The sequence below is a fragment of the Castor canadensis genome, chromosome 8, assembly GCF_047511655.1.
Source record: "Castor canadensis chromosome 8, mCasCan1.hap1v2, whole genome shotgun sequence".
NCBI lineage: Eukaryota > Metazoa > Chordata > Mammalia > Rodentia > Castoridae > Castor > Castor canadensis.
The window spans coordinates 24,203,539-24,228,953 of NC_133393.1; the positions used below are offsets into that span (position 1 = coordinate 24,203,539).

General features: G+C 49.7%; 1 protein-coding gene across 7 annotated transcripts in view; it reads left to right on the forward strand.

The window, feature by feature from the left end:
* Tnxb (tenascin XB) overlaps positions 1–25,415 on the forward strand; it is a 64,876-nt gene that overhangs the window by 33,290 nt on the left and 6,171 nt on the right. For 3 of the 7 annotated variants that reach the window (XM_074082503.1, XM_074082504.1, XM_074082509.1), the window contains 18 exons: positions 1,287–1,610; positions 2,803–3,090; positions 3,235–3,528; positions 4,053–4,319; positions 4,437–4,760; positions 5,159–5,482; positions 7,718–8,014; positions 8,428–8,751; positions 13,572–13,895; positions 14,308–14,631; positions 16,147–16,470; positions 16,854–17,177; positions 19,368–19,691; positions 20,094–20,417; positions 22,477–22,800; positions 23,181–23,504; positions 24,088–24,375; positions 24,707–24,985. In XM_074082503.1, coding sequence (XP_073938604.1) covers positions 1,287–1,610; positions 2,803–3,090; positions 3,235–3,528; positions 4,053–4,319; positions 4,437–4,760; positions 5,159–5,482; positions 7,718–8,014; positions 8,428–8,751; positions 13,572–13,895; positions 14,308–14,631; positions 16,147–16,470; positions 16,854–17,177; positions 19,368–19,691; positions 20,094–20,417; positions 22,477–22,800; positions 23,181–23,504; positions 24,088–24,375; positions 24,707–24,985 — 5,601 coding nt within the window. The remainder of the gene's footprint in view (positions 1–1,286; positions 1,611–2,802; positions 3,091–3,234; positions 3,529–4,052; positions 4,320–4,436; positions 4,761–5,158; positions 5,483–7,717; positions 8,015–8,427; positions 8,752–13,571; positions 13,896–14,307; positions 14,632–16,146; positions 16,471–16,853; positions 17,178–19,367; positions 19,692–20,093; positions 20,418–22,476; positions 22,801–23,180; positions 23,505–24,087; positions 24,376–24,706; positions 24,986–25,415) is intronic. The other 4 variants (XM_074082505.1, XM_074082507.1, XM_074082506.1 and 1 more) reach the window with 4 other exon arrangements.

The following is a 25,415-nucleotide window of genomic DNA, read 5'->3' on the forward strand; positions in this document are numbered from 1 at the left end:
CAGTCGCCCCTCCCCCCATCTATCCATTTCTTCCCCTTCTCTTTATAGTCTTTCTGTGACTTGGACACAACTGCCACCTCCTCCTTCTGCCCTTTTTCATTGGCACTGAGAAACATACATCCTTGCGTCTATTCTCAGAGGTCCCTGCTGCCTGGCCTGAGTCACATTCCCTTCTGGGCCATGCCAGTTTTTGTCCCTCCATGAGATGGCCCTCACCCTTGGCTCCTGGCTCCCTCCCACTCTTTGTGGCATCCTGGGCATTCATTTACCATGGTTTTTACACCAAGACATCTGAAGAAATCCCTATCCCCTCTCAGGGCAATGGCTTGTTTGTTTTGTTTTTTGAGGTTTTTTTGTTTTGTTTTTTACAATACTGGGGTTTGAACTCAAGGTGTCAAGACACTCTACCACTTGAGCCACTCCACCAAACCTGTTTTGTGTGGGTTTTTTGAGATAGGGTCTTGGGAACTATTTGCCCAGGCTGGCTTTGAGCCATGATTCTCCTGATCTCTGCCTCCCAAGTAGCCAGGATTACAGGAGTGAGCCACCGGCGCCCAGCCCAGAGCAATGTTTTAAAATATAGAAAATAAAATATATAAGGATACAAAGGATACCAGTCATACAGATTTCACAACCAGCTGTAGATAGAAAATATTTAAAAATATGTCTTACCTAATATATACAGACTTTTTACTTATAAACAATACAGTTTTCAACTATTTAAACAGCATTTACGTGGCTTTAAGTATTATGAATAATCTAGACATGATTTGAAGTGTTCCAGAGAGTGTGGATAGGTAATATAGATGCAAATACTTCAGCATTTTACATAAGGTACTTGAGCATCCTTGGATTTTAGTATCCAGGGAGGATCCTGGAAGCAATCCCCTGTGGATGCTAAGAGACAAATGTACAGTTGTCAAGTACTTCTTAAAAACTCAAATTTGGTAATACTGGACTTGTTATTAGCTCATTAGATAACAAGCCTTGGTTTAATAAGCTACCACATTTAGAAATAGTGATGAGTATTAAGTAGTATTTTAAAGTTTCTGAATTAACCCCAAAGTGATGTGCAAATATCTCTGCTTTCTATTGGTGACAGTCACAAGTAATGCTAATACTACAGTGGTTGGATTCCTGTATTGATCACTGGAGGAAATGCTATATTTCATTAGAGGTCATTGAAAACACACAACTTTCCGTTCCCAGCCCCCTTGGGGCAAGCAGAGAGCCCAGGAGTTCTCCCCTCACAGATCTCAGGCATGTTCTTTGTCTTCTGATCTTAGATCCCCTCCCACCAGCCCCAGCCACTGAAGCTTCCAAGGCCCCACTGGAGCCACCCCCATTGGAGCCACACCTGGGAGATCTGACAGTGACAAATGTGACCCCAGACTCTGTGGGCCTCTCGTGGATAGTCCGTGAGGGTGAATTTGACTCCTTCATGGTTCAGTACAAGGATAGGGACGGGCAGCCTCAGGTGGTACCAGTGGCAGCAGACCAGCACGAGGTCACTATCCCTGGCCTGGAGCCCGCCCGCAAGTACAAGTTCCTACTCTTTGGGATTCAGGATGGAAAACGACGTAGCCCAGTCTCTGTGGAGGCAAAGACAGGTGAGAGGGGCCTCTTGCAATTGAGCCTGAGCCCCAGCCTTCCCCCCATTGTTAGAGCTCCCTTCTGTCCACCACCTTTTCTGTTTGATTTGAAAAGCCACATTGTCTGAAGCAGACAAGGATCAGGGCAATGGGGCCAGTTCTTGGGTCTATTCCTCTCTTATCATTTGTACTTCTCTTGAATGAGGAAGCCCCTTCCTGGAAGATGGACCATGGGAGACTGGGGCTGCTGGGAGAGGAATGAAGGTGGCCAGGAACCCCTCCCACCTCCTGAGTCTTGTGGCCTCATTGCCACCTCAGAATTTTGCCCTCTGCTCTGACTCCATTCTATCTCTTTCTTACTTAGCTTCACATCTCCCTCTGGTAGAGGTCCCCTTCCTGGGAGATAGAGGAGCCTGGCTCAGCTGTGTCCTTTCTTGTGGTTCAGTCCAGGCCCCCCCTTGCCCCTGGGGGCTCCCTGTTGCCAGAAACCTCTCGCAATAATAATGCCGTCAGTGGCTTTGCTGTCCAGAAAGGCAGCAGGCCAGCTCTTTCCCAGGCCTGGGATGGCTTCTTTGGCATACATCAGATCCCTTCCTTGTCTGAGCTCCCCCTCTTTACCCCCAGCCTCCATAACATACATGGTGTGGGCAGCCATAGCCATACTCCTCCACCAGGCCCTGTGGGAGTCAGTTCTCCCAAGTGCAGCTGGTATAGCATGAAAAAGGGAATGGAAGCAAAATGAGAAAATTCTACCACACACACATCAGAACATTCTGCCTCTTCTGCCTGCTGTATGCCCTCATCAGGGAGCCTGTGCCCCTCAGATTTCCTCAGGCTAGTTAGATCACAAAGTGGGGGCTCTGTCTCTAGACAGAGACAAAGTCCAAAATAAGCTGTGCCCTGCTGGGGAAAGAGTCTCTTAAGAGATGAGAAGAGTCTGGTCGGCAAGAGGGATACACTGAAGAGGGAAGCTGGGGAATTTCTTCTCAGCAATGACTCATGGCAGAAGCCCCCTCCCAACGTTGATCCCAATGTTGAATGTAGAGAGAGTCACAGGCCAGTTGGAGATGGTGACAAAGATGGAGTGTAATGGAAATATTTAGCAAAGCACTGACTATTTGGACAGTTCTGGGCTTTTCCAGCCCTAGCGGGAGGCAGTCAAAAAATCATTTTGGAAAAAATAAACACAAGAACCTTTCCTCTCTGTCAGCTGCCCCAACTGATGCCAGTCCAGGGGCCCCACCCCGCCTCGGAGAACTGTGGGTGACAGACCCTACCACAGATTCCCTGCGCCTCTCCTGGACAGTCCCCGAGGGCCACTTTGACTCTTTCGTAGTCCAGTTCAAGGACAAGAATGGGCCCCAGGTGGTGCCTGTGGAGGGCAATGAGCGCTCAGCCACCATCGCCCCCCTGGACTCTGGCCGCAGATACAGATTCCTTCTTTATGGCCTCCTGGGCAAGAAACGCATTGGCCCCCTTACTGCAGATGGCACCACAGGTAGGAATTATTCCCTACAGGTAACTGCTCTGCTCCTCTGAGGCCCAGGGAAGCAGGTGGTCACTTACTGGTCTATCCTGCCCTTTGAGATCATAAACCTTCCAGAAACAGATCAGCCATTTCTTGCCCCCGTTGCTATCTCAGAGAACCTGGGTCCTGTGGACCATCCACCAAAACCCCGACTTGGGGAGGAGCTGCAGGTGACCAGCGTGACCCAAGATTCTGTGAGCCTCTCGTGGACAGTCCCTGAGGGCCAGTTTGACTCCTTCGCAGTCCAGTACAAGGACATTGATGGACAGCCCCAGGTGGTGCCTGTGGAAGGAAGCCTCAGGGAAGTCAGCATCTCTGGCCTAGTTGCTGCCCGCAGATATAAGCTGCTGCTCTATGGGTTGCACAATAGAAAGCGTGTGGGTCCCCTCTCTGCCATTGTCATGACTGGTGAGTGTGGTGGTGGTCAGAACACCCTGTGCCTCCTTCCCTTCTGGCTCTCCCTGTCTGACTAATACATGAGGTCTCTGAGCTTCTGGTTTCCCTTCTTTTGGGGGAAGGGACCAGCTTCCTGAGGCATAATTTACAAATGGTATGAACCATTGCCACAAGGGAGTTATAAAATATTCCCATCTACCTGATAAGTTTCTTTGTGCCCTTTTGTAACCAGTTCCCCAGCCCCAACCCCTGACAGTGACTTACCTGCTTTCTGTCATTGTAGCTTTGCCCTTTTTTTTGCATTTTATTTAACAGACTCAAACAATATATTGTGTCTTCTGTTTGGATCCTTGCACTTCCCGTAATGTTTTTGAAATTCACCCACGTGTATAAAAGCTGACCCTCTTACTACTGATCTCTTGCCTCCCTCTCTCCCCTCTCTGGAGAATATTCATTGAGTGACAGACCAGTCACTCATCTCTACCTGCCTCTTTGAACCAGCTGCCATGGATATAACTAAAGCCCAATCCCTCCAGGGGCTCTGCCACACCTGGGAGAGCTGACGGTAGAGGAGACCACACCGCATAGCCTTCGCCTCTCCTGGATGGTGACTGAAGGAGAATTTGACTCCTTCGAGGTCCAGTACACAGATAGAGAGGGGCAACCCAAAGTGGTCAGCATAGAAGGCGACCAGAGTGACATCACCCTCACTGGCCTGGAATCTGACCACAGATACCTGGTGACCCTGTATGGTTTTAAAGATGGGCAGCGTGTGGGTCCTGCCCAAATTGAGGCCCTGACAGGTAAGTGAAAGGAATTCTGACACTGCTTTTCTCCACATATGTGGGAAGTTCCAGAGGGGAGCAAAGGACCCATAGTCACAGCCCCTGTCTCAAACTTTTCTCTCTCTCCATGTTCAGTACCTTTGGACGAGGAGGATGAGCCCTCAGAACCACCTACCACAACCCCAGAGCCTCCCCCTAGACCACGCCTGGGGAAGCTGACAGTGACAGATGCCACCCCTGACTCCCTGAGCCTCTCCTGGACAATCCCTGAGGGACAGTTTGACCACTTCCTGATCCAGCACAAGAATGGGGACGGGCAGCCCAAGGTGGTTCGGGTACCAGGGCACGAGGACCAGGTCACTATCTCAGGTCTGGAGCCAGGTCATAAGTACAAGATGAACCTGTACGGCTTCCACAGTGGCCAGCGCATGGGTCCTGTGTCTGCCATTGGAATGACAGGTGAGTGGACAGTAGGAGACCCAGGGTGGGACCTAGTGGAAAGGGGACCCTCTTGATCTTTGGGACAGGCAGGCAATGGTGGCTGAATATTGGTCAGTACCCACAGGCTTGCTTATGGCTGTGACTGTGGCCCCTGTATACCTTACACTTTGGGGTTGACCTCTGTGTCTCTCGGCAGGAAGGAGCCGTCAAGGCCCTTGCTGTGCTGCTGGCTGTCTGAGTTTCCCCAAGCTGACCTGGGGGTTTAGGCACTTTTGTCAGTTATCAGCCATGCAGAACCATCAGGCCCCAGGGGCATGTCTCTCACCTCGGAACCCCTGTGCCCATAGCTTCTCCATCCACAAGACACGAGGACATCTGCTGGAGCCCTTGACTAACCCTCTCTGTCCCCTTCTCAGTTACAGAGGAAGAAACCCCTAGCCCCACAGAACCCAGCACAGAGGCTTCAGAGCGCCCAGAGGAGCCACTCCTAGGGGAACTGACAGTGACAGGATCCTCCCCAGACTCCCTGAGCCTCTCCTGGACTGTCCCCCAGGGTCACTTTGACTCCTTCACTGTCCAGTACAAGGACAGTGATGGGCAGCCCCAGGTGGTGCATGTCCGAAGCGAGGAGAGGGAGGCCACTGTAAGGGACCTGGAACCAGGCCGCAAGTACAAGATGCACCTGTATGGGATCCACCAGGGGCATCGCGTGGGCCCCGTGTCCACCATGGGAATGACCGGTGAGTGAGGGCTAAAGGGCCCTCTTGATTGGGTCCCGGGAAGTGGAGCCTCCATCATTTCCTCTACTAGAGACCCAGGACCCCAAAGCCCCCAAGAGTCTAACCCACCCACTGTCCTCCAACACCTCAGGACAGTTGTTATGGGGCCATACCTTCCTGGGCATGGCCGCTGGGGATTGAGGCCTCTAAGGCAATATTTTACTGCCTGGTTTGTGGCTCTCTACTTCCCCCAGGAAGTCTATAGAGAATTTTTGTGTGTGTGTGTGATTGAGACAAATTCTGTGCAATATTTACTAATTCCTTCCAACATATTTATTAAAGACAATTTCAAGGAGAAAGAACAACATAATGATTTCCATGTACTCATCACCCTGCTTCAATGGAGTATCAACTTCTACCTGATCTGCTAGCCCGGCCCTGTCCTGTTCTCCCTTCTCTTTTTAAAAAGGCTATTTTTATGGGCTGGTGTTGTAGCCAGTGGTAGTGCTTGCCTAGCATGTACAAGGCTCTGTGCTCATTGAAGAACTCTTTTTAATGTCTTTATTTTTGTATAATTTTATGTGATGTAAAATTCACCTGTCTTAAGTGTACAACTTACCCATTTTAGTATATTTACCTTGTGTGCAACTATCACCACAATCCAATTTTAGAACTTTTCCATCACTTTCAAAAGAAGCCTGAGGCCCAGATCCATTCCCATCCCCAGCCCTACAACACCACTCATCTACTCTGTCTCTAGATTTGCCTTTCCTGGACATTTCATATAAATAGAATTATGTAACTCCTGTTCTTCTGTGTCTGGCTTCTTTCACGGAGCATGATGTTTTTGACATTTATCCATGTGTGATATTACCATATTATTGTTGTACTGGGGGTACATTGTGACATTTACAGAAATTCTTACAATATAGCATAGTTGGATTCACCCCTCCATCATTCTCTTTTATCCCCCTTCCCCACATTATTTTTTTATTGACAGTATTATTCCATTGTATGAATGCACCACTGTTGTATTTATTTTATTTTGTTGTTCTTTTGAGACAGGATCTCCATTATGTAGCCAGGCTGGCTTCAAACTCAAAATCTTTCTGTCTCAGCCTTGCGAGGGCTGGGATTACACACCTGTCCCTCCACTGCAGTTTTTGTTTGTTTGGCAATACTGGAGCTTGAACTCAGGGCTGTCTTGCACTCTCTAGGCAAGGGCTGTGCTGCTTAAGCCACACCTCCAGCCCTTTTTGCTTTAGGTTATTATTATATATATATATATATATATATATATATATATATATATATATATATATATATATGTTTTTTTTGTTTTTTTTGTTTTTTTTTTTTAGATAAGGTGTTGTGTTTTGCCTCAGGCTGGCCTGGACTGTTGTCCTTGGCCCCCGTGTAACTGGACCACAATCCTGGCTTGTTTTCTGTTCGTTTTTTTTCTTTGTTTCTCTGTTTTTTTGCTTGATTTTTATAACCGGTACCTGAGGGAGGGTCAAACTCAGGGCCTTGCACTTCAGCAACTTGCAAGCCTTTTGAGGTGGTTATTTTTGAGATAGGGTCTTGCTTTATGCCAAGGCCAGCCTGGATCAGGAACCACCTATTTGTGATTCCCCCAGTAGCTGAGATAATAGGCACATGCCATCATGCCTAGCCATTAGTTAAGATAGAGTCTCAAAAATTTTTTTCCAGGGCTGGCCTGTAACCATGACCCTTCTGATCTCTGCCTCCCAAGTAGCTAGGATTACAGGCTGAGCCACAGTGCCCACCCAGCTTGTTTTTGAGATGGGTTCTTGCTAAATTTTTCTCTGAGCTTGCCAAAGTGAATCACCATCCTCCAGATCTCTGCCTCCCACAAAGCTAGGATAATAGGTGTGAGCCACTAATGGTTATTTTGCAATTCATTGCTGGAATCAGGTCCAAAAAAGGAAAGTATGTTGCAATTGAAAGAACTGAAATTTTAAATAGGGAGATCAAAGAAACCCCCTCCCCCACCCAAAGAAGGTGATACTTGAGCAAAGACTTAAAAGGAAAGTAGGCATGAGCCATGCAGACATCTGAGGAAAGAACATTCAGGCAGAAGAAATAGTCCTGAGGTAGGAGGCTTCCTGGCATGTTTGAAAATGGTAAGGATGCCACAGGACTTTGCTACATAAAAACAGAAATAGAGCCTAGAAGCTGGGCCTTCAACAGTTTTTTCCAGCAATAGAAACAATTCTGTTTACATCCTCTTCCCAGCCCACGAAGAGCAACCCACTGATGCCCCTCGTCTGAAGCCACGGCTAGGGAAGCTGACTGTGACAGACACCACCCCTGACTCCCTGAGCCTCTCCTGGACAATCCCCGAAGGACAATTTGACCACTTCCTGGTCCAGTACAAGAACGGGGACGGGCAGCCCAAGGTGGTGCGGGTGCCAGGGCATGAGGACCAGGTCACCATCTCAGGCCTGGAGGCAGACCACAAGTACAAGATGAACCTGTACGGCTTCCACAGTGGTCAGCGTGTGGGCCCTGAGTCTGCCATTGGGATGACAGGTGAGTGGGCAGTGGGAGCCCCAGGGTGGGACCCAGTGAGAAGGGGATCCTCTTGCTCTTTGGTGGCGAGTGAGCAGGCAATGGTGACTGACCGGAGTTTGGTCAGTACCTACAGGCCTGCTTCTGGCTGTGGCCTTTATATGCCTTGCTCTGGTGTTGACCTCTGTCCCTCTGGGCAGGGAGGAACCATCAGGGCCTTTGCTGTGCTGCTAGCTATCTGTGTTCCTCCCAGCTGACCTGGGGGCTTGGGCACTTTTGCCAGCTGTCAGCCAAGCAGGACCACAGGGCCCCAAGGGTCGGCTTCTCAGAATTGACCTCAGGACCCCCATGGCCATGGCTTCTCTATCCCTCTCCCCAAGACCTAAGGACATCTGCTGGGGCCCCTGCCTCACCCTCTCTGTCTTCATTCTCAGCTGCAGAGGAAGAGACTCCCAGTCCCACAGATCCCAGCACAGAGGCCCCGGAGACCTCCAACGAGCCACTCCTGGGCGAGCTGACAGTGACAGGATCCTCCCCAGACTCCCTGAGCCTCTCCTGGACTGTCCCCCAGGGCCACTTTGACTTCTTCACTGTCCAATTCAAGGACAGGGATGGGCAGCCCCAGGTGGTGCGTGTACATGGTGAGGAGAGAGAGCTCACTGTAGGGAAACTGGAGCCCAGGCACAAGTACAAGATGCACCTGTATGGGATCCATGAGGGGCAGCGCATGGGCCCTGTGTCCATCGTGGGAATGACTGGTGAGTGAGTTCTGGGGCTTCAGGGGTATCTGTCTTTCCCTCATGGGTACTTGGTTGACTGTTCTTTTCCTTCACCAACCCTCATGGGTCTGGGCCTTGGCTCCCCTTCCTTCCTTCCTGACCCTTGACCACAGCCCATGCCTGCTAGTTTGTCCTTTTCCCACGTGAAGCTTCATCACTCATTCTGGTGTGGCTTCTCTCTGCTGGGCAGCCACTGGCCACCTCCAAGGGTGAAATATGTCAGGTACAGACCAAGCCAGACTTACCAACATTTTCCTTTCTTTTCATCTTAACCACAAGATTCTTCATTATAAACACATATATACTGACACGCAAAAGGAACAACCTAATATCAAACAAAGTTGCCATGACCGAAGAATTTAGGCAGTATCTGAAATGAGCTATTATGCTCTCATTGAAAATGTGTTTACCTAAAACAAAAAGTTTATAATGTTCTATTGAAAAAAGAAAACAGAACCCAAACATTTTTGTAAGGCTGCTAATCACAACCATTTGAAGATAGCTGGCATGGCAAGGACTCCAGGAAGCACATCCCACAGGGGTATGGTTTATGAGACAGAATAGGAGTAGAGTGTTCCAGCACATTAGTTTTTTTTCTATTCTGCATTGTCCAAATTTTCCTAAATGGCAAGCATTTCTTTCATAATCACTGAAAAATAGAAAATATGTCTTCTTCTTACATCCCATCTGTCTTCTTCCCTGTCACTCTTTTTTGGGGTGTTGAACTCAGGGCCCCAGGCTTGCTAGGCAGACGCTCTACCACTTGAGTTATACCCCTAAACCTTTTTCTTTTCTTTAGCTATTTTTCAGGTAGGAAAATACCTTTTTTGCTTGGAGCTGGCCCAGATGGTGATCCTTCTGCCTGTGCCTCCCAGGTAGCTGGGAAGACAGGCTTGGGCCATCAAGCCCAGCTTCCCTGTCACTCCGGAATTTATTTCATTTCTAATTATTAGAAAGTTAAATTTGCTAATCAATAAGAAATTAGACTACAAATCACAAGGTTCATTGAATTCATTGAATTCCCCAGGTGTGATTGTGCTGCCTTTTCTGAGTCATTCTCAGCCAGTATTATGCATGCTTCAGAGCAGTTCTCAAGAGCCCTACAGAAGTGGAAGGACCCTCTGACAGTCACTGTTTGGAGAGCAGGTCACTGCCTCTATGCCACAGAGTAGGCAGCTTGTGAGATATCTCCTGTGTCCTGGTGGTCATCCAGACAAAGGAAGCACTCTCACTCAGACTCCCTGATTCCCAGAGACAGGTCTTGTTCCTAGTGTGTTCAGCAGACCATCTGTGTTATGGGTAACAGGGAGAATAGGAGAACCACGAGAAAACTTACACCCTGAGATAAGCTGTTAACTCTCACTCACTGTTCAGTTTTGTATTTTCTTACCTCCTATCGTGGCAAATCACAGCATACACCAAGTAGAGAGAGCAGCAGGAGGGACCCAAGTCCTTTATCCTTTTGTTCCATCTTCATAGCGCTCCACTCCCCCCTCTGTTGATAGTACAGAATTTCTTTTTAAGTTCACATTTTTATACTGAAAAGAATATAGCAGCATTGTGAAATTTTTGAAAAGTAGAAAAAAAAACCCTCATAATCCATCTTTTGACCCAATAACCACCATTAGTAGCAGAGTGAAAGCTTGTCTACCCTTCATAAGGCCCAGCGTTCCATCCCCAGTACCAAAAAACAATAGGCCAAGCATGGTGGCATATGCCTATAATCCTGCCTACTTGGGAGGTGAAGGCAGGAGGATCCTGAGTTTGAGGACAGCCCAGGAAAAGGTAGTGAAACCCTGCCTCAAAATCAAAAAAGGACTGGGGTGTAACTCAAGTGGTAGAACACTTGCCAAGTATCAAGAAGCCCTATGTTCAATTCTCAGTACCACAAAACAACAACAATAAAAAACAATGTACAAATACACATTCCATTCCTGCATTTTGTACTCAGTGTATAAAGTTATAGTCCAATATTAATCTTGCTCTTACTTTTCTGTATGCAAGTTACACAATAGTCATTTACTTTGTGGCTACACAATCTGTATTAATCATTTTAATGGTTATTTGATGCTTTCTGGTGAAAGTGCTGCAACAAAACTAACCTTTTACAGGTCATTTGGGTGCCTAACACATTTTACTGTCATGAATAATCTCACTGTGAATTCTTCCATGATAGAACTTTTTCCTGCTTTTAATAATTTTTTTAGGATAGATGCCCAGAAATGGGATTATTGGGTCAAAGGAAATGAGCACTGTTTTGGCTCCTAACACATAATGGCCCAGTTGCCTTCTGAAGATGTGTAGCAGTGCACTCCTGCCAGCAGACAGAACGGGCAGGGGCTGGATAAGCCCTCTCATTCCATTAGTGACTGAATGGCCAATATCAAAGGCAACATAAGTCTCTGAGCCTTCCGATTATGACATATATATGCTGGATATATTTTATTGTCTCTATTGACAACACCAGCAAAGAAAGTCACCCTTAACACTTGCCTTCCCTGGACTCCTCAGCCCATATGATGTTGTAGAAGGAACCCCCATCCCCACAGAGTGGATGAGACTCCCTAGACCCCACAGAAGCAAGCATAGATATCCTGCAGCCCCTTGCCCCCAAAGAGCCATTCCTGAGGGAGCTGATAGTGACAGGATCCTCCCCAGACTCCCTGAGCATACCTGGACTATCCCCCCAGGGCCATCTTCACTCTTTCACTATCCAATACAGGGACAGTGATGCGTGGCCTCAGGTGTTGCCTGTCGTGGGTGAGGAGAGGGAGGCCACCATGGGGGACAAGTACAAGATACACCTATATGGGCTCCACTGGGTTTAGCACCTGGGTCCCATGTCCATAGTGGGAACAACTGGTGAGTGAATGTCAGCTGCGGCTGGGCAGGAAGACTGGCTCTAGAAGTTGTTCCCTTTCTGCCAGCTTCAAGGAAACAGTGGTGTTGTCAGTAGCAAACCGCTGTGCATTTTCACATTCCTGTGGGTCTTCCTAAAAAGTTGAGTCAGATCCAGTAACATTTGGCTGGAACCTGATATGCTACATTCCTAACAAGATCCTTCTGTTAGTCAACTTTTCCCTACTGTAACAAATACCTGAAATAATCAACTGATAAAGAGAAAAGACTTATTTTGGCTCACAGTTTTGAAGGTTTCAAAGCTCAGTCTGTTGACCCTGTTGCTTTTAGGCCTGTTGTGAGGCAGCACAACATGGTAGGAGAACATGGTGAAATAAAACCACTCATCTCATGGTCAGGAAGCAAAAAAGAGAATGAGGAAGGGGCTGCTGAGTCTCACTATCCATTTCAAAGGCACAACCCCAATGACCTAAGGAGCACCCACAAAGCCCCACCTCTTAAAGGTTCCACCACTTCCCAGTATCATTACCCTTGGGGGACCAATAATTTAATGCATGAGCTTTTGAGGAAAGCTTAAGATTGAAACTATGGCAATCCCAGTGCTGATGATGCTGGAACATGGGTCAGGCTTTGAGGAGGATAGCTCTTCTTAACAAAGATTTGGTACCCTATATTGGAAATTGTTGCCCAGCTCTTTGCCCGACTTCTGATCCCTCACTGAGGCTCTGTCTCTATAGAGTAGACTGGGGTCTATGAGAAAAGAGGGAGTGAACTCAGAGTGGATCGTGTTGACTGTACACCCCAAAAACCTCGTGCTTGAGGTATTATCAGAATTATGATTCCAATATATCAACAAAGATTTGGGTGCCATGATCCAGACAGAGAGGTCCAATGGAGAGACCTTCAGCATGGAAGACTGACATATTACTGAGTAATGGGGCACATATCATGCTATAAACCAGCACACATAACAACCAGAATGAACTTGTGATAGCAAAGCCTGGGGGCCAGGCTAAGCCCATACAGGGACACCAAAGCTGACCTGCACATGTTAACCTAAGGAACAGCTGAGACCTGAAGACTAGCAGGTATTTAGGTTGATGACAGCTTTAGGAAAAAAAGAGTGTCAGGTCAGTGTCCCAGCTGGTGCAAAGAGCAGGAGAGTAGAAACACCATGGCACGTGGAGGAACTGAGACAATTTTGTGTTATGTCTTCTGAGGTGCAGGATTTTGTGTTATTATGTCTTCAGATGTGGTGGAGAGGTGAGTGCAGCTCGGGAATCCTGAACTCCACCTGGTAATGAGGATGGTGGTCACCCAGAAATTCAATGATTACTGGCAGTGGAGGTGCATGTGCAAGGCTTGGGCTCCTGGGTGAAGTATGGCTGAGTGAGATGGAGGGTGGAGTGAGCCTGCAGAGAGAGAGGCAGAGAGGGTAGTCACCAGAGTGAGAGATGAAATATGGTGCTCACCCTGGGTTCTTGGGGCTGGAGGAGATGGGAGTAGGAAGCCAGGAACCAGGAAAAAGCTGGGACACACTCTTGAGTCTGATGACAGCTGAGAGAAGGTGGTAGAGTTTCTGGTGTGGGGAGGGGTATTCTCAGCCTGCTTGGATGCAAGACCTGATCAAATAAATAAGATGATGGGAAGAAGATAAATGCAGGGATTCCAGACACACGGTTCATGTGGAGCTGCTCAGAAGATGTAGGTGCTTGGGGGAAGAATAAAGTGACCAGGTTGTTGGCATGTAGAGGAAGAAGGTACGTGGTCAGGTAAGGGTGCCAGGAATGGCAACATCAAAGGAGCAAAGGAGGTGTGTTAGAGCCACAGTGGTCGACATCATGCTGCTCTTCAGGGCTTTATTCTAATAAATTCTCTTTATGTACTAAACAGGATAGAAGAGCCCTTACCTGTCTCTGTATGTGTGTGTGTCTATCCAGCTCCAGAGGATGAAGTTATGGCCACTGAAGCAGTGCCCACCACAGTCCCTGAAACTCCTCTCAAGCCACATCTGGGGGATCTGACAGTGACAGACACCACCCCTGACTCCGTGAGCCTCTCCTGGACAATCCCTGAAGGACAGTTTGACCACTTCTTGGTCCAGTACAAGAACGGGGACGGGCAACCCAAGGTGGTGCGGGTGCCAGGGCACGAGGACCAGGTCACCATCTCAGGTCTGGAGCCAGATCATAAGTACAAGATGAACCTGTATGGCTTCCACAGCGGCCAGCGTGTGGGTCCTGTATCTGCCATTGGGGTGACAAGTGAGTAGATGGGCCCAAGGGTGAGACCAACTGGAAGAGGCATCCACTTTCTCTTTGGTGATGGCTGAGTAGGCAATGTGGCCAGGGATTGGCAAGCACCCACAGGCTTCTTTATGGCTGAGGCTGTTGCACCTGTATACTTTCCTCTAGGGTTTAGTTCTGTGTCCCCCTGGGTAGGGAGGGGCCATCTCCGGGAATCTTTGCTGTGCTGGTGGCTGTCTAGCATTCCCACAGATGACCTGGATGCTTGGGCTTCTTTGTCAGCTTTCACCCATGCAGGACTGCTGGGACACAAGGGTGTGCTTTTCTGAATTGGCTTCAGGGTTCTCATGCCCATAGCTATTCCATCCTTCTTCCCAAGACCCAAAGATATCTCCTGGGACTACTGCCTCACACTCTTGTCTCTCCTCAGCTGCAGAGGAAGAAACCCCTCACCCTACAGAACCCAGCACAGAGGCCCCAGAGCCTCCCAAGGAGCCACTCCTGGGCAAGCTCACAGTGACAGGATCCTCTCCAGACTCCCTGAGCCTCTCATGGACCATCCCTCAAGGCCACTTTGACTCCTTCACTGTTCAGTACAAGGACAGTAATGGGCAGCCCCAGGTGGTGCATGTCAGGAGCGAGGAGAGGGAGACTATCGTGGGGGACCTGGAGCCCAGGCACAAGTACAAGATGCACCTGTATGGGATCCACCAGGGGCATCGCGTGGGCCCCGTGTCCACCGTGGGAATGACTGGTGAGTAAATGTCACGTTGGGGCAAGGCAGGAAGTTGTTCCCTTCCTACCAGAGTCAGGGAAACAGTGGTGCTGTCAGTGGTGGTGCTGCTGTGCACTTCCTCATGCCTATGGGTCTTGCTAAAATTCAGATTCAAGTCCAGTGGTACCTGGCTGGAGCCTGACGCTCTGCATTGCTAACAAGACCAGGTGCCAGTGCTGCTGGTGCTTGGGTCAGCTCTTGAGTAGCAAAGCTCCCACAAAAAATGGCACTGGATCCTCTCTTGAACTTTGTTGTCCAGTGTTTTTCTCCCTTCCCTGATCTTCACAGAGGCTCGGGATTGCCTGGGGCCCATGAGGGAAGAGGAAATGTGCTGGCTGTACAAGGCTGTGCACCTGCAAACCCAGATTTTGTAATCTTAGACCTTTATTCCACTATGTCCATTTGTTCATTCCACAAACAGTTCCATGCCCTATTTTGGCACTATGAAGTTGAGTGTCAGTTGTCCCAGCCAAAGCTGTTGGGCATCACACCTGTAATTGTCAGAAGGATTTATGGTCCTTGCAGTGTAGGATTGTGGGGTGATTGTAGAGAAAATGTAGGTTCTGGGCTTGTGTTAAATGACTGTGTGTGGGGGGGTGTTAGGAGTCAGGGTTCAACTCTGAGTGGATGCTCTCAGGACTAGGGCTCAACTCTGTCACTGGGGATCTTACTAAATCTCACTTATGAGATGTGTCTATAGTGAGTCTAAAGCCGTAATTTGTAAATAAGAGGTCATCACTCAGATTAGCTTGGTGGAAGATGTTTGGTCATTTTTCTGAAAATGTTCAAGTTTGCCTCTGTGGAGACTGAATCCAAGCTGGCTTTGTCTCTGTCTTCATTCATCATGGTAACAGATGGCATTGTCTGATGTCAAGTTCTATGAAAATTTCTGTGCTCAGCTGTGCAACATGGGACTGAGCTGTACAAATGTCAAAGGTATCTGGTACTCTTGTCTCTCTCAGGTTGAAGCTTTGGATGGGGCACACACAAGCTAACCTTGTCACGGGCTCACAGTCAGGGGGACAGGCAGAAAACCAGCAAGTATAGTATGGCGAGAAGAGTATGGAATACCTGGAGGCCAGAAAAGGACCAGGCAGGGCCATCTAAACCAGGTTGTCCGTGAGCACATGCAACATCTAAGAGGTCTGTCAGGCATTAGTTTAATGACAGCTTTAGAAAGAAGAATGTGTCAGGTCAGCATCCCAGCTGGTGCAAAGAGCAGGAGAGTAGAAACAGCATAGCACACAGAGAAACTGAGAGGATATTTGTGTTATGTCCTCTGAGGCACAGGATGTGTTGAGATAAGAGTGGAAATGTGGGAGCAGCACTGGAACCCTGTACTCTACCTGGGAATGAGGCTGGTGGTCCCCCAGAACCACAATGATTGTTTGCATCCTGGTGCTTATGCAATTTTGTTAATGTTCCTTCATGTGCTGAACTGAGGACAAAAGAGATCTGACCTCTTCCTGTATGTTTGTCTGTGTGTTTGTCCAGCTCCAGAGGATGAAGCTATGACCACTGGAGTGTCACCCACCACAACCTCTGCGCCTCCCCTCAGGCCACATCTGGGAAAGCTGACAGTGACAGATGCCACCTCTGACTCCCTGAGCCTCTCCTGGACAATCCCTGAGGGACAGTTTGACCACTTCCTGGTCCAGTACAAGAATGGGGACGGGCAGCCCAAGGTGGTGCGGGTGCCAGGGCATGAGGACCAGGTCACCATCTCAGGTCTGGAGCCAGATCAAAAGTACAAGATGAACCTGTATGGTTTCCACAATGGCCAGCGTGTGGGCCCAGTGTCTGCCATGGGGAAAACAGGTGAGCAGACAGTGGGAGCCCCAGGGTGGGCCCACTGTGATCAAAACCCTCTTGCTTTTTGATGATGAGTGAGTAGACAATGGTGGCTGCAAAATTGGTCAGCACCCACAGGCCTGCTAGTGGCTTGGGTTGTGGCCCCAGTGTGCCTTCTCCCTGTCGGCAGGGAGGGGATATAGGGGCTTTTGCTGTCTGGTGGCTGTCCATATTCTGCCCGCTCCCTGGGTAGCATGGGTAAATTTGTCAGTGTTCAGACATGAAGGACCTCTGGGCCCCAAGGGTAGAATTCTCTGAAGTGACCTCAGGACTTCATGTCCATGACTTCTCCCAAAACCCAAGGATATCTACTGGGGCCCTTGCCTTACCCTCTCCGTCTCCCTTTTCAGCTACAGAGGAAGAGACTCCCAGCCCCACAGAACCCAGCACAGAGGCCCCAGAGCCTCCCAAGGAGCCACTCCTGGGCAAGCTCACAGTGACAGGATCCTCTCCAGACTCCCTGAGCCTCTCATGGACCATCCCTCAAGGCCACTTTGACTCCTTCACTGTTCAGTACAAGGACAGTAATGGGCGCCCCCAGGTGGTGCATGTCAGGGGCGAGGAGAGGGAGACTATCGTGGGGGACCTGGAGCCCAGGCGCAAGTACAAGATGCACCTGTATGGGATCCACCAGGGGCATCGCGTGGGCCCCGTGTCCACCATGGGAATGACTGGTGAGTAAATGTCACATTGGGGCAAGGCAGGAAGACCAGCCCTAGAAGTTGTTCCCTTCCTACCAGAGTCAGGGAAACAGTGGTGCTGTCAGTGGTGGTGCTGCTGTGCACTTCCTCATGCCTATGGGTCTTGCTAAAATTCAGATTCAGGTCCAATGGTACCTGGCTGGAGCCTGATGCTCTGCATTGCTAACAAGACCAGGTGCCAGTGCTGCTGGTGCTTGGGTCAGCTCTTGAGTAGCAAAGCTCCCACAAAAAATGGCACTGGATCCTCTCTTGAACTTTGTTGTCCAGTGTTTTTCTCCCCTCCCTGATCCTCACAGAGACTTGGTCTCTCTGGAGTGACCTGAGGTGCTAGGTGTACAGCATTTAGGTTGCGCACCTAAATGAGGGAGGGGTTAGGAATTAAGTTCAACTCTGGATGGAAGCTCTCAGGAAGAGGGCTCAGCTTTTTCACTGGGGATCCTCCTAAGTCTCACCTCTGAGAACTGTCTATAGTGAGGAAAACCACAATTTATAAAGAAGTGGCCATCACTCAAGATTAGCTGGGTGGGAGATGCTTGGTCATTTTTGTTAAAATGTTCAAGTTTAGGGCTGGGATGTAGCTTGGAGGTACAGCGCTTGCCTAGCATGTGTGAGGCCCTGGGTTCGATCCCAGCACCAAAAAAAAAAAAAACCCAAAAAACAAAATGTTCAAGTTTAGACTAGAGGCATGGCTCAAGCAGTAGAGCAAGCACCTGACTAGCAAGTATAGAGTCCAAATTCAAACCCCAGTACTACAAAAGAAAAGAAGAAAGAAGCTGTTCAAATTTGTCTAAACGGAGATATGATTCAAAACTTGCTTTGTTTTTCTCTTCATCTATCATGGTGATTAAAGCTTCATCTGAAGTCTGTGTTCTGTGAAAATGTCTATGCTAAACTATACCATAGGAGAATGAGCTGTTGTAGGCTGGCTCTGAGCAAGCAAGGCTCGCCTATGGGACCAGACATGTCAAAGATCCTTTTGTCTCTCTCAGGGTGAAGCTTTGTAATGTTTTTGGTTTTTTTTGTTTTGTTTTTTTTTTTTTTTTGGTGGTACTAGGGTTTGAACTCAGGGTCTCATGCTTTCTAGGCAGTCAGTCTGCCAATTGAGTCAAACCTCCAGCCCAGGATAAAACTTTGGAAGGGACACATATATAAGCTAACCATGCCAGTCACGGGGACAGGCAGAGAGCCAGCAAGTACAGCACAGGAAGTGAGCCTGGAGGCCAGAATAGGACCAGCCAGGGACACCTAATCTAGGCTGCCCACAGGTACTAAGGGATGACTGAGAGGCCTGGCAGGTATTAGTTTGGTGGCAGGTTTATAAAGAAGAGTGTATTAGGTCAGCATCCCAGCTGGTGCAAAGAGCAGGAAGCTAGAAACAGCACAGCACACAGAGAAACTGAGAGGATTTTGTGTGATGCCCTCTGAGGCACAGGATGGTGGGTGAAGAGGTGGAAAAAGCTGTGGAAGCTGGACTCCACCTGGGAATAAGGACAGTGGTTCCCCAGAACCTCGATAAATGCTGGCATTGGAGGTACATGTGCAAAGGTCAGGCTGCTACGTGAAGCACAGTTGGATGGGAGAGAAGGTGGAATGAGCCTGCAGGAAAGGAGGCCAGAAATGAAGTAGTAACCTGGAAGAGTTGTGATGGTGGCATACCCTGTTATCTGGGGGCTGGAAAGGATAGAAGTGAAGCAGCCATGAGGAAACTAGGAAGAGGATGTGACTCACTCTGGGTTCTAGTGGCAGCTGTGAGAAGTATGGGTTCAGTTTCTGTCATGGGGAGGGGTGTTCTTGCCTTTTGGGGAACCAAAACCTGAGCCAAATTAACAAGACAATGGGAAGAAGGCCTAGTGTATAAAGGCCCAAGAGCAGTGGCCATGTGGGTCTGAAGGGGAGGGTGCTGGACGAAGGAAGAGAAGTTACATGTTGTAGACAGGTGAAGAGGGCAGGGGATCAGATTAAAGTGCTAGAAATGGTGACATTGAAGGAGCAGAGGGATGTGTGTTAGAGCCACTGTGGCCAGCATCCTTCTGCTCATCAAAGCTTTATTTTAGTAAATGCTCTTTTATATGATGAACTTTCAGTGGAAGACATCTCACCTATTCCTCTGTGTGTGTGTGTGTGTGTGTGTGTGTGTGTGTTGTTGTCGTTGTTGTTGTCCAGCTCCACAGGATGAAGTTATGACCACCCAAGTAGTGCCCACCACAACCCTTGAAGCTCCCCTCAAGCTCCGCCTAGGGGAGCTGACAGTGACAGATGCCACCCATGACTCCCTGAGCCTCTCCTGGACAATCCCTGAGGGACAGTTTGACCACTTCCTGGTCCAGTACAAGAATGGGGATGGGCAGCCCAAGGTGGTTCGGGTACCAGGGCACGAGGACCAGGTCACCATCTCAAGTCTGGAGGCAGATCATAAGTACAAGATGAACCTGTATGGTTTCCACAATGGCCAGCGTGTGGGCCCAGTGTCTGCCATTGGGATGACAGGTGAGTTACAGTGGGATCCCAAATATAAGAATATCTGGAAGGGGCACCCTCTTGCTCTTTGGTGACAAATGAACTGGCATTGGTAACCGGGTAGTACCCACAGGCTTGTTTGTGACTGAGGCTGTGACCTCTATGTGCCTTCCCGTGGGGTTCACTTTTGTATCCCCGTGGGTGTGGAGGAGGGATCTAGGGGCCTTTGCTGGGCTGGTGGCTGTCTGGCTTTTCTTCAGCTGACCTGGGAGCTTGGGTAGGTTTGCAGCTTTCACCCATGCAGGACCATCTGGCCCCAAGGGTACGATTCTCTGAAATAATCTCAAGAACCCCATGCCTATGGCTTCTACCTTCCTCTCCCAAGACCCAAGAATAGAGCCCTTGCCTCATCCTCTCTGTCTCCCTTTTCAGCTACAGAGGAAGAGACTCCCAGCCCCACAGAACCCAGCACAGAGGCCCCAGAGCCTCCCAAGGAGCCACTCCTGGGCAAGCTCACAGTGACAGGATCCTCTCCAGACTCCCTGAGCCTCTCATGGACCATTCCTCAAGGCCACTTTGACTCCTTCACTGTTCAGTACAAGGACAGTAATGGGCAGCCCCAGGTGGTGCATGTCAGGGGCGAGGAGAGGGAGACTATCGTGGGGGACCTGGAGCCCAGGCGCAAGTACAAGATGCACCTGTATGGGATCCACCAGGGGCATCGCGTGGGCCCCGTGTCCACCATGGGAATGACTGGTGAGTAAATGTCACGTTGGGGCAAGGCAGGAAGACCAGCCCTAGAAGTTGTTCCCTTCCTACCAGAGTCAGGGAAACAGTGGTGCTGTCAGTGGTGGTGCTGCTGTGCACTTCCTCATGCCTGTGGGTCTTGCTAAAATTCAGATTCAGGTCCAGTGGTACCTGGCTGGAGCCTGACGCTCTGCATTGCTAACAAGACCAGGTGCCAGTGCTGCTGGTGCTTGGGTCAGCTCTTGAGTAGCAAAGCTCCCACAAAAAATGGCACGGATCCTCTCTTGAACTTTGTTGTCCAGTGTTTTTCTCCCCTCCCTGATCCTCACAGAGGCTCGGGATTGCCTGGGGCCCATGAGGGAAGAGGAAATGTGCTGGCTGTACAAGGCTGTGCACCTGCAAACCCAGATTTTGTAATCTTAGACCTTTATTCCACTATGTCCATTTGTTCATTCCACAAACAGTTCCATGCCCTATTTTGGCACTATGAAGTTGAGTGTCAGTTGTCCCAGCCAAAGCTGTTGGGCATCGCACCTGTAATTGTCAGAAGGATTTATGGTCCTTGCAGTGTAGGATTGTGGGGTGATTGTAGAGAAAAATGTAGGTTCTGGGCTTGTGTTAATGACTGTGAGAGGTATTAGGAGTTGGGGTTTAACTCTGAATGGATGCTCTCAGGACTAGGGTTCAACTGTCACTAGGGATCTTACTAAGTTTCACTTATGAGAAGTGTCTATGGTGAGGCCAAAGCCACAATTTGTAAAGAAGTCAGGCCATCAGCTCAGACTAGCTTGGTGGGAGATGTTTGGTCGTTTTTGTGAAAATGTTCAAGTTTGTTTATGTGGAGACATGAATGCAAGATGGCTTTGTCATGCTGACAGATGGCAATGTTTGATTTCAAATTCTTTGAAATGGTCTGTGCTCAACTGAACCACACAGGACTGAGCTGTGCCAGATCACTTCGAGCAAGTAAGTTTCACCTAGGAGACCAGAGAGGTCACAGGTGTCAGGTCTGCTGGTCTCTCTCAGGGTGAAGCTTTAGAAGGGACACACAAGCTAATCTTGTCATGGGGCTCCTAGTGAAGAAGACAGGCAGAAAACCAGCAAGTAAAGCACAAGGAGATATGCCTGGAGGCCAGAACAGGACCAGTCAGAGACACCTAATCCAGGCTGCCCACAGATACCAAGGGATGGCTGAGAAGACTGGCAGGTATTAGTCTAGTGACAGCTTTAGAAAGAAGAGTGTGTCAGGTCAACATCACAGTTGGTGCAAAGAACAGGCAGCTAGAAACAGTACAGCACGTGAAGGAATGAGAGGATTCTGCTGACGTCCTCTGAGGCACAAGATGTTGTTGAGATGAGGGTGCAGAGGTGGGACCAGCTCTGAAAGCCTGGACTCAACCTGGGAATGAGGATAGTGCTCACCCAAAACTGTGATGACTGCTTGCGTATTGGTGCATGTGCAAATTTTGGACTGCTGTGTGAAGCACGGCTGGGTGGGAGGGAGGGCAGAGTAAACCTGCAGGGAGGGATCCCTGAGGGGGTGTAGTAACCTGGACTAGAGGCGATGGCTGCTCACTCCAGGGTCTGGTGCTGGAGAGGATGGGAATGAGGCATCCAGGAGGAATCTGGGAAGATGTTGTGAATCACTCTGATTCTAGTGGCAGCGGTGAGGGGAGGGATTCAGCTCCTTTTATAGGGGAGAGGTGTTCTTCTGTATTTGGGACCCAAGACCTGAGCCAAGTGAACAAGATGACAAGGAGACCCAGTGCAGGGATGCCCTGGGGCGAAGGCCACACTCTGCTCAGATGAGGAGTGTGCTAGAGGTAGTGAAAGAAGTCACTTGGGTATGAGCAGGTAGAGCAGTGGAACAGGGCAAAGAAAGGGTGCTAGAAATGACCACATCAGAGGAGCAGAGCAGGTGTGTTAGATCCCTGTAGCCAGCATCATTCTGCTCTTGAGGGCTTTATTTTTATAAATGTTCCTTCCATGTGCTGAACTGAGGACAGGAGAGACTTAACCTCTCCCTATATGTGTGTGTGTGTGTGTGTGTGTGTGTGTGTTTGTTCAGCTCCAGAGGATGAAGCTATGACCACCAAAATAGTGCCCACCACAACCCTTGAACCCCCTCTCAAGCCACATCTGGGAGAGCTGACAGTGACAGATGCCACTCCTGACTCCCTGAGCCTCTCCTGGACAATCCCTGAGGGACAGTTTGACCACTTCCTGGTCCAGTACAAGAATGGGGACGGGCAGCCCAAGGTGGTGCGGGTGCCAGGGCACGAGGACCAGGTCACCATCTCAGGTCTGGAGCCAGATCAAAAGTACAAGATGAACCTGTATGGCTTCCACAGTGGCCAGCGTGTGGGTCCTGTATCTGCCATTGGGGTGACAGGTAAGTTTACCACGGGAGCCTCAAGATTGTACCGCTAAGATGGGGGCCTTCTTGCTCTTTGATGATGACTGAACAGACAGCAGTGACTATATTGGCCACACCCACAGGTTGCTTGTGGTTAGTGCTATGGCTCCTGTGTGTCCTTCCCTTCCCCGCATGAAGGAACCAACAGTATCTTTCCTATGCTGGTGGCCGTCCAGGACCCCCAGGTGACTCTGGAGCTTGGGCAGGTTTGTCAGCCTGCAGCCAAGCAGAATCACCTGGCCCCAAGGGTGGGATTCTTTAAAGTGACCTCAGCAGTGTCATGGCTTCTCTTTCTTCCCAAGACCTAAGGACATCTGCTGGGGCCCCTGCCTCACCCTCTCTGTCTTCATTCTCAGCTGCAGAGGAAGAGACTCCCAGCCCCACAGAACCCAGCACAGAGGCCCCAGAGACCTCCAACGAGCCACTCCTGGGCGAGCTGACCGTGACAGGATCCTCCCCAGACTCTTTGAGCCTCTCCTGGACTGTCCCCCAGGGCCACTTTGACTCCTTCACTGTCCAGTACAAGGACAGGGATGGGCGGCCCCAGGTGGTGCCTGTTGGAGGTGAGGAGCGGGAGGCCACTGTGGGGAACCTGGAACCCGGACGCAAGTACAAGATGCACCTGTATGGGATCCACCAGGGACAGCGAGTGGGCCCTGTGTCCACCATGGGAATTACTGGTGAGTGAGAGCCAGCCCTTACCTCTTGGTTCCCTCTATTTCTCTCTTGTTCCCCTCTGGTTTTCAGTGCCTCTTACCACAGGACCCCCATGTCCTGTTTTCCTAAATTTTGGTAATGGTCCCACTTATCCTTGAATTAAGGGAGGTTTAATGCAATCAGAAGGGCATGAAGTCTATGCCCTTTCCATCTTAGCTTACCTCCGTCCACTAGCGCAGAACCTCTAAGTCATTCAATTGCTCATTTTTTGCACTCTGAGCTTCCTTACTGTGTAGTTTAGTGACTCAGTGTGCTCCAGATTTGAGTTGCCTGGATGTGAATCTGCCTTCAACTGGATTGTGTGATTTTGCAAGCACTTCTTAATCCTTGTGGTCTTAGAACCTGCAACATGGGGGATAACATATAGCACCTGAGTCCCATGTATGTGAGGGTTTGTTTTCTGGGTGTGAACAGCCTACGGCAATGCCTGAAGCTCAGGAAATGCTTCAGAGGAGGTGGAGAAATGCAGTTTCACAGCCTTGGGGAAATCCTCCTTCCCTGAGCAGGTCCTGCCGCCACCCTTCAACCTCCTCTACTCTGTTTCAGCCTTCCTGCCCACAGAGCCCCCTGTGGAACCCCGTCTGGGGGAGCTGGCTGTGGCAGAGGTGACCTCCAACACTGTGCACCTGTTGTGGACCATGGCCCAGGGCCTCTTTGACTCCTTCCTGGTCCAGTACAAGGATGCACAGGGGCAGTCCAAGGCAGTGCCTGTGAGCAGAAACCTGCACGAGGTCACCATTTTGGGGCTGGATCCAGCCCGAAAGTATAAGTTCCTGCTCTTTGGGCTCCAGAATGGGAAGCGCCATGGTCCAGTCTCCATTGAAGCAAAAACCAGTGAGTGAGGGTCTAGCCACCCTGGGCCCTTGAGTTCCTGGCCAGTCTTCGCCTCCTTGTAGGGATTGTTGGAATGTCATGTTTATGGGTCCAATACTGCAGACATCAGGGCCTCATGACTCACTGATTCATCAGGTTCACTGACATCTAGACATTGAGTCCCTCTTCCCTCTCACTCCCTCCTCCTCCGTAGGAGAAAGGTAGCCTCAGTACATCTTAAGGGACTCTTTCTTTCCTTGTTGGCTCCTGACCCAGTTGCCTCTTCCAGCTCCAAGGTCTCTGCTCAAATCCCTTTGTTATCACTCTCCATGAAGCTCCCTCTCCTTTCCAGTTCCAGAAACAAAGCCCTCTCCACGCCTGGGGGAGCTGACAGTGACAGGCATGACCCGGGACTCCGTGGGTCTCTCATGGACGGTACCTGAGGGTGAATTTGACTCCTTCATGGTTCAGTACAAGGACAGGGATGGGCAGCCCCAGATAGTGCCAGTGGCAGCAGACCAGCGTGAGGTCACCGTCTCCAGTCTGGAACCAAATAGGAAATATAAGTTCCTGCTCTACGGCCTGACAGGCAGGAAGCGGCTGGGCCCCATCTCTGTGGATGGCACCACAGGTGAGCTTCAGCTCTACCTCCAGAGCTCCCATTATCTGAAGCCTGAGAGCTGGCTCCATGGCCTGGGCTGAACACTAAAAGGAAGTCCCTACTCTTATCCGAACTATTCCTTTCATTCACTGCCTGCTAAGGAAAGAAAAAGAGCCCAGGCTTTGCTAAATTGACCTGAGTTAAAATCCCCAATCCCAGTTCTCGCCAGCTTTGTGACCCTGGATCAGCCACTTCATTCTCTGAGCCTTGGCTTCCTCACCTGCGTGATGGTGATGAATAATCCCCACTGGCACTTGGTTTTGCCAATTCTCCTCCCTCCATTCCCACCCTGAGGCAAGAGGTGGAAAGTAAGGGAGGGCTTGGCTGCAGAAAAACTATGGAAAACTCTGGTGTCCTTGTGCCCGTGACTCAACCCCCCAAGGAAGGGGTGGAGTGGGTC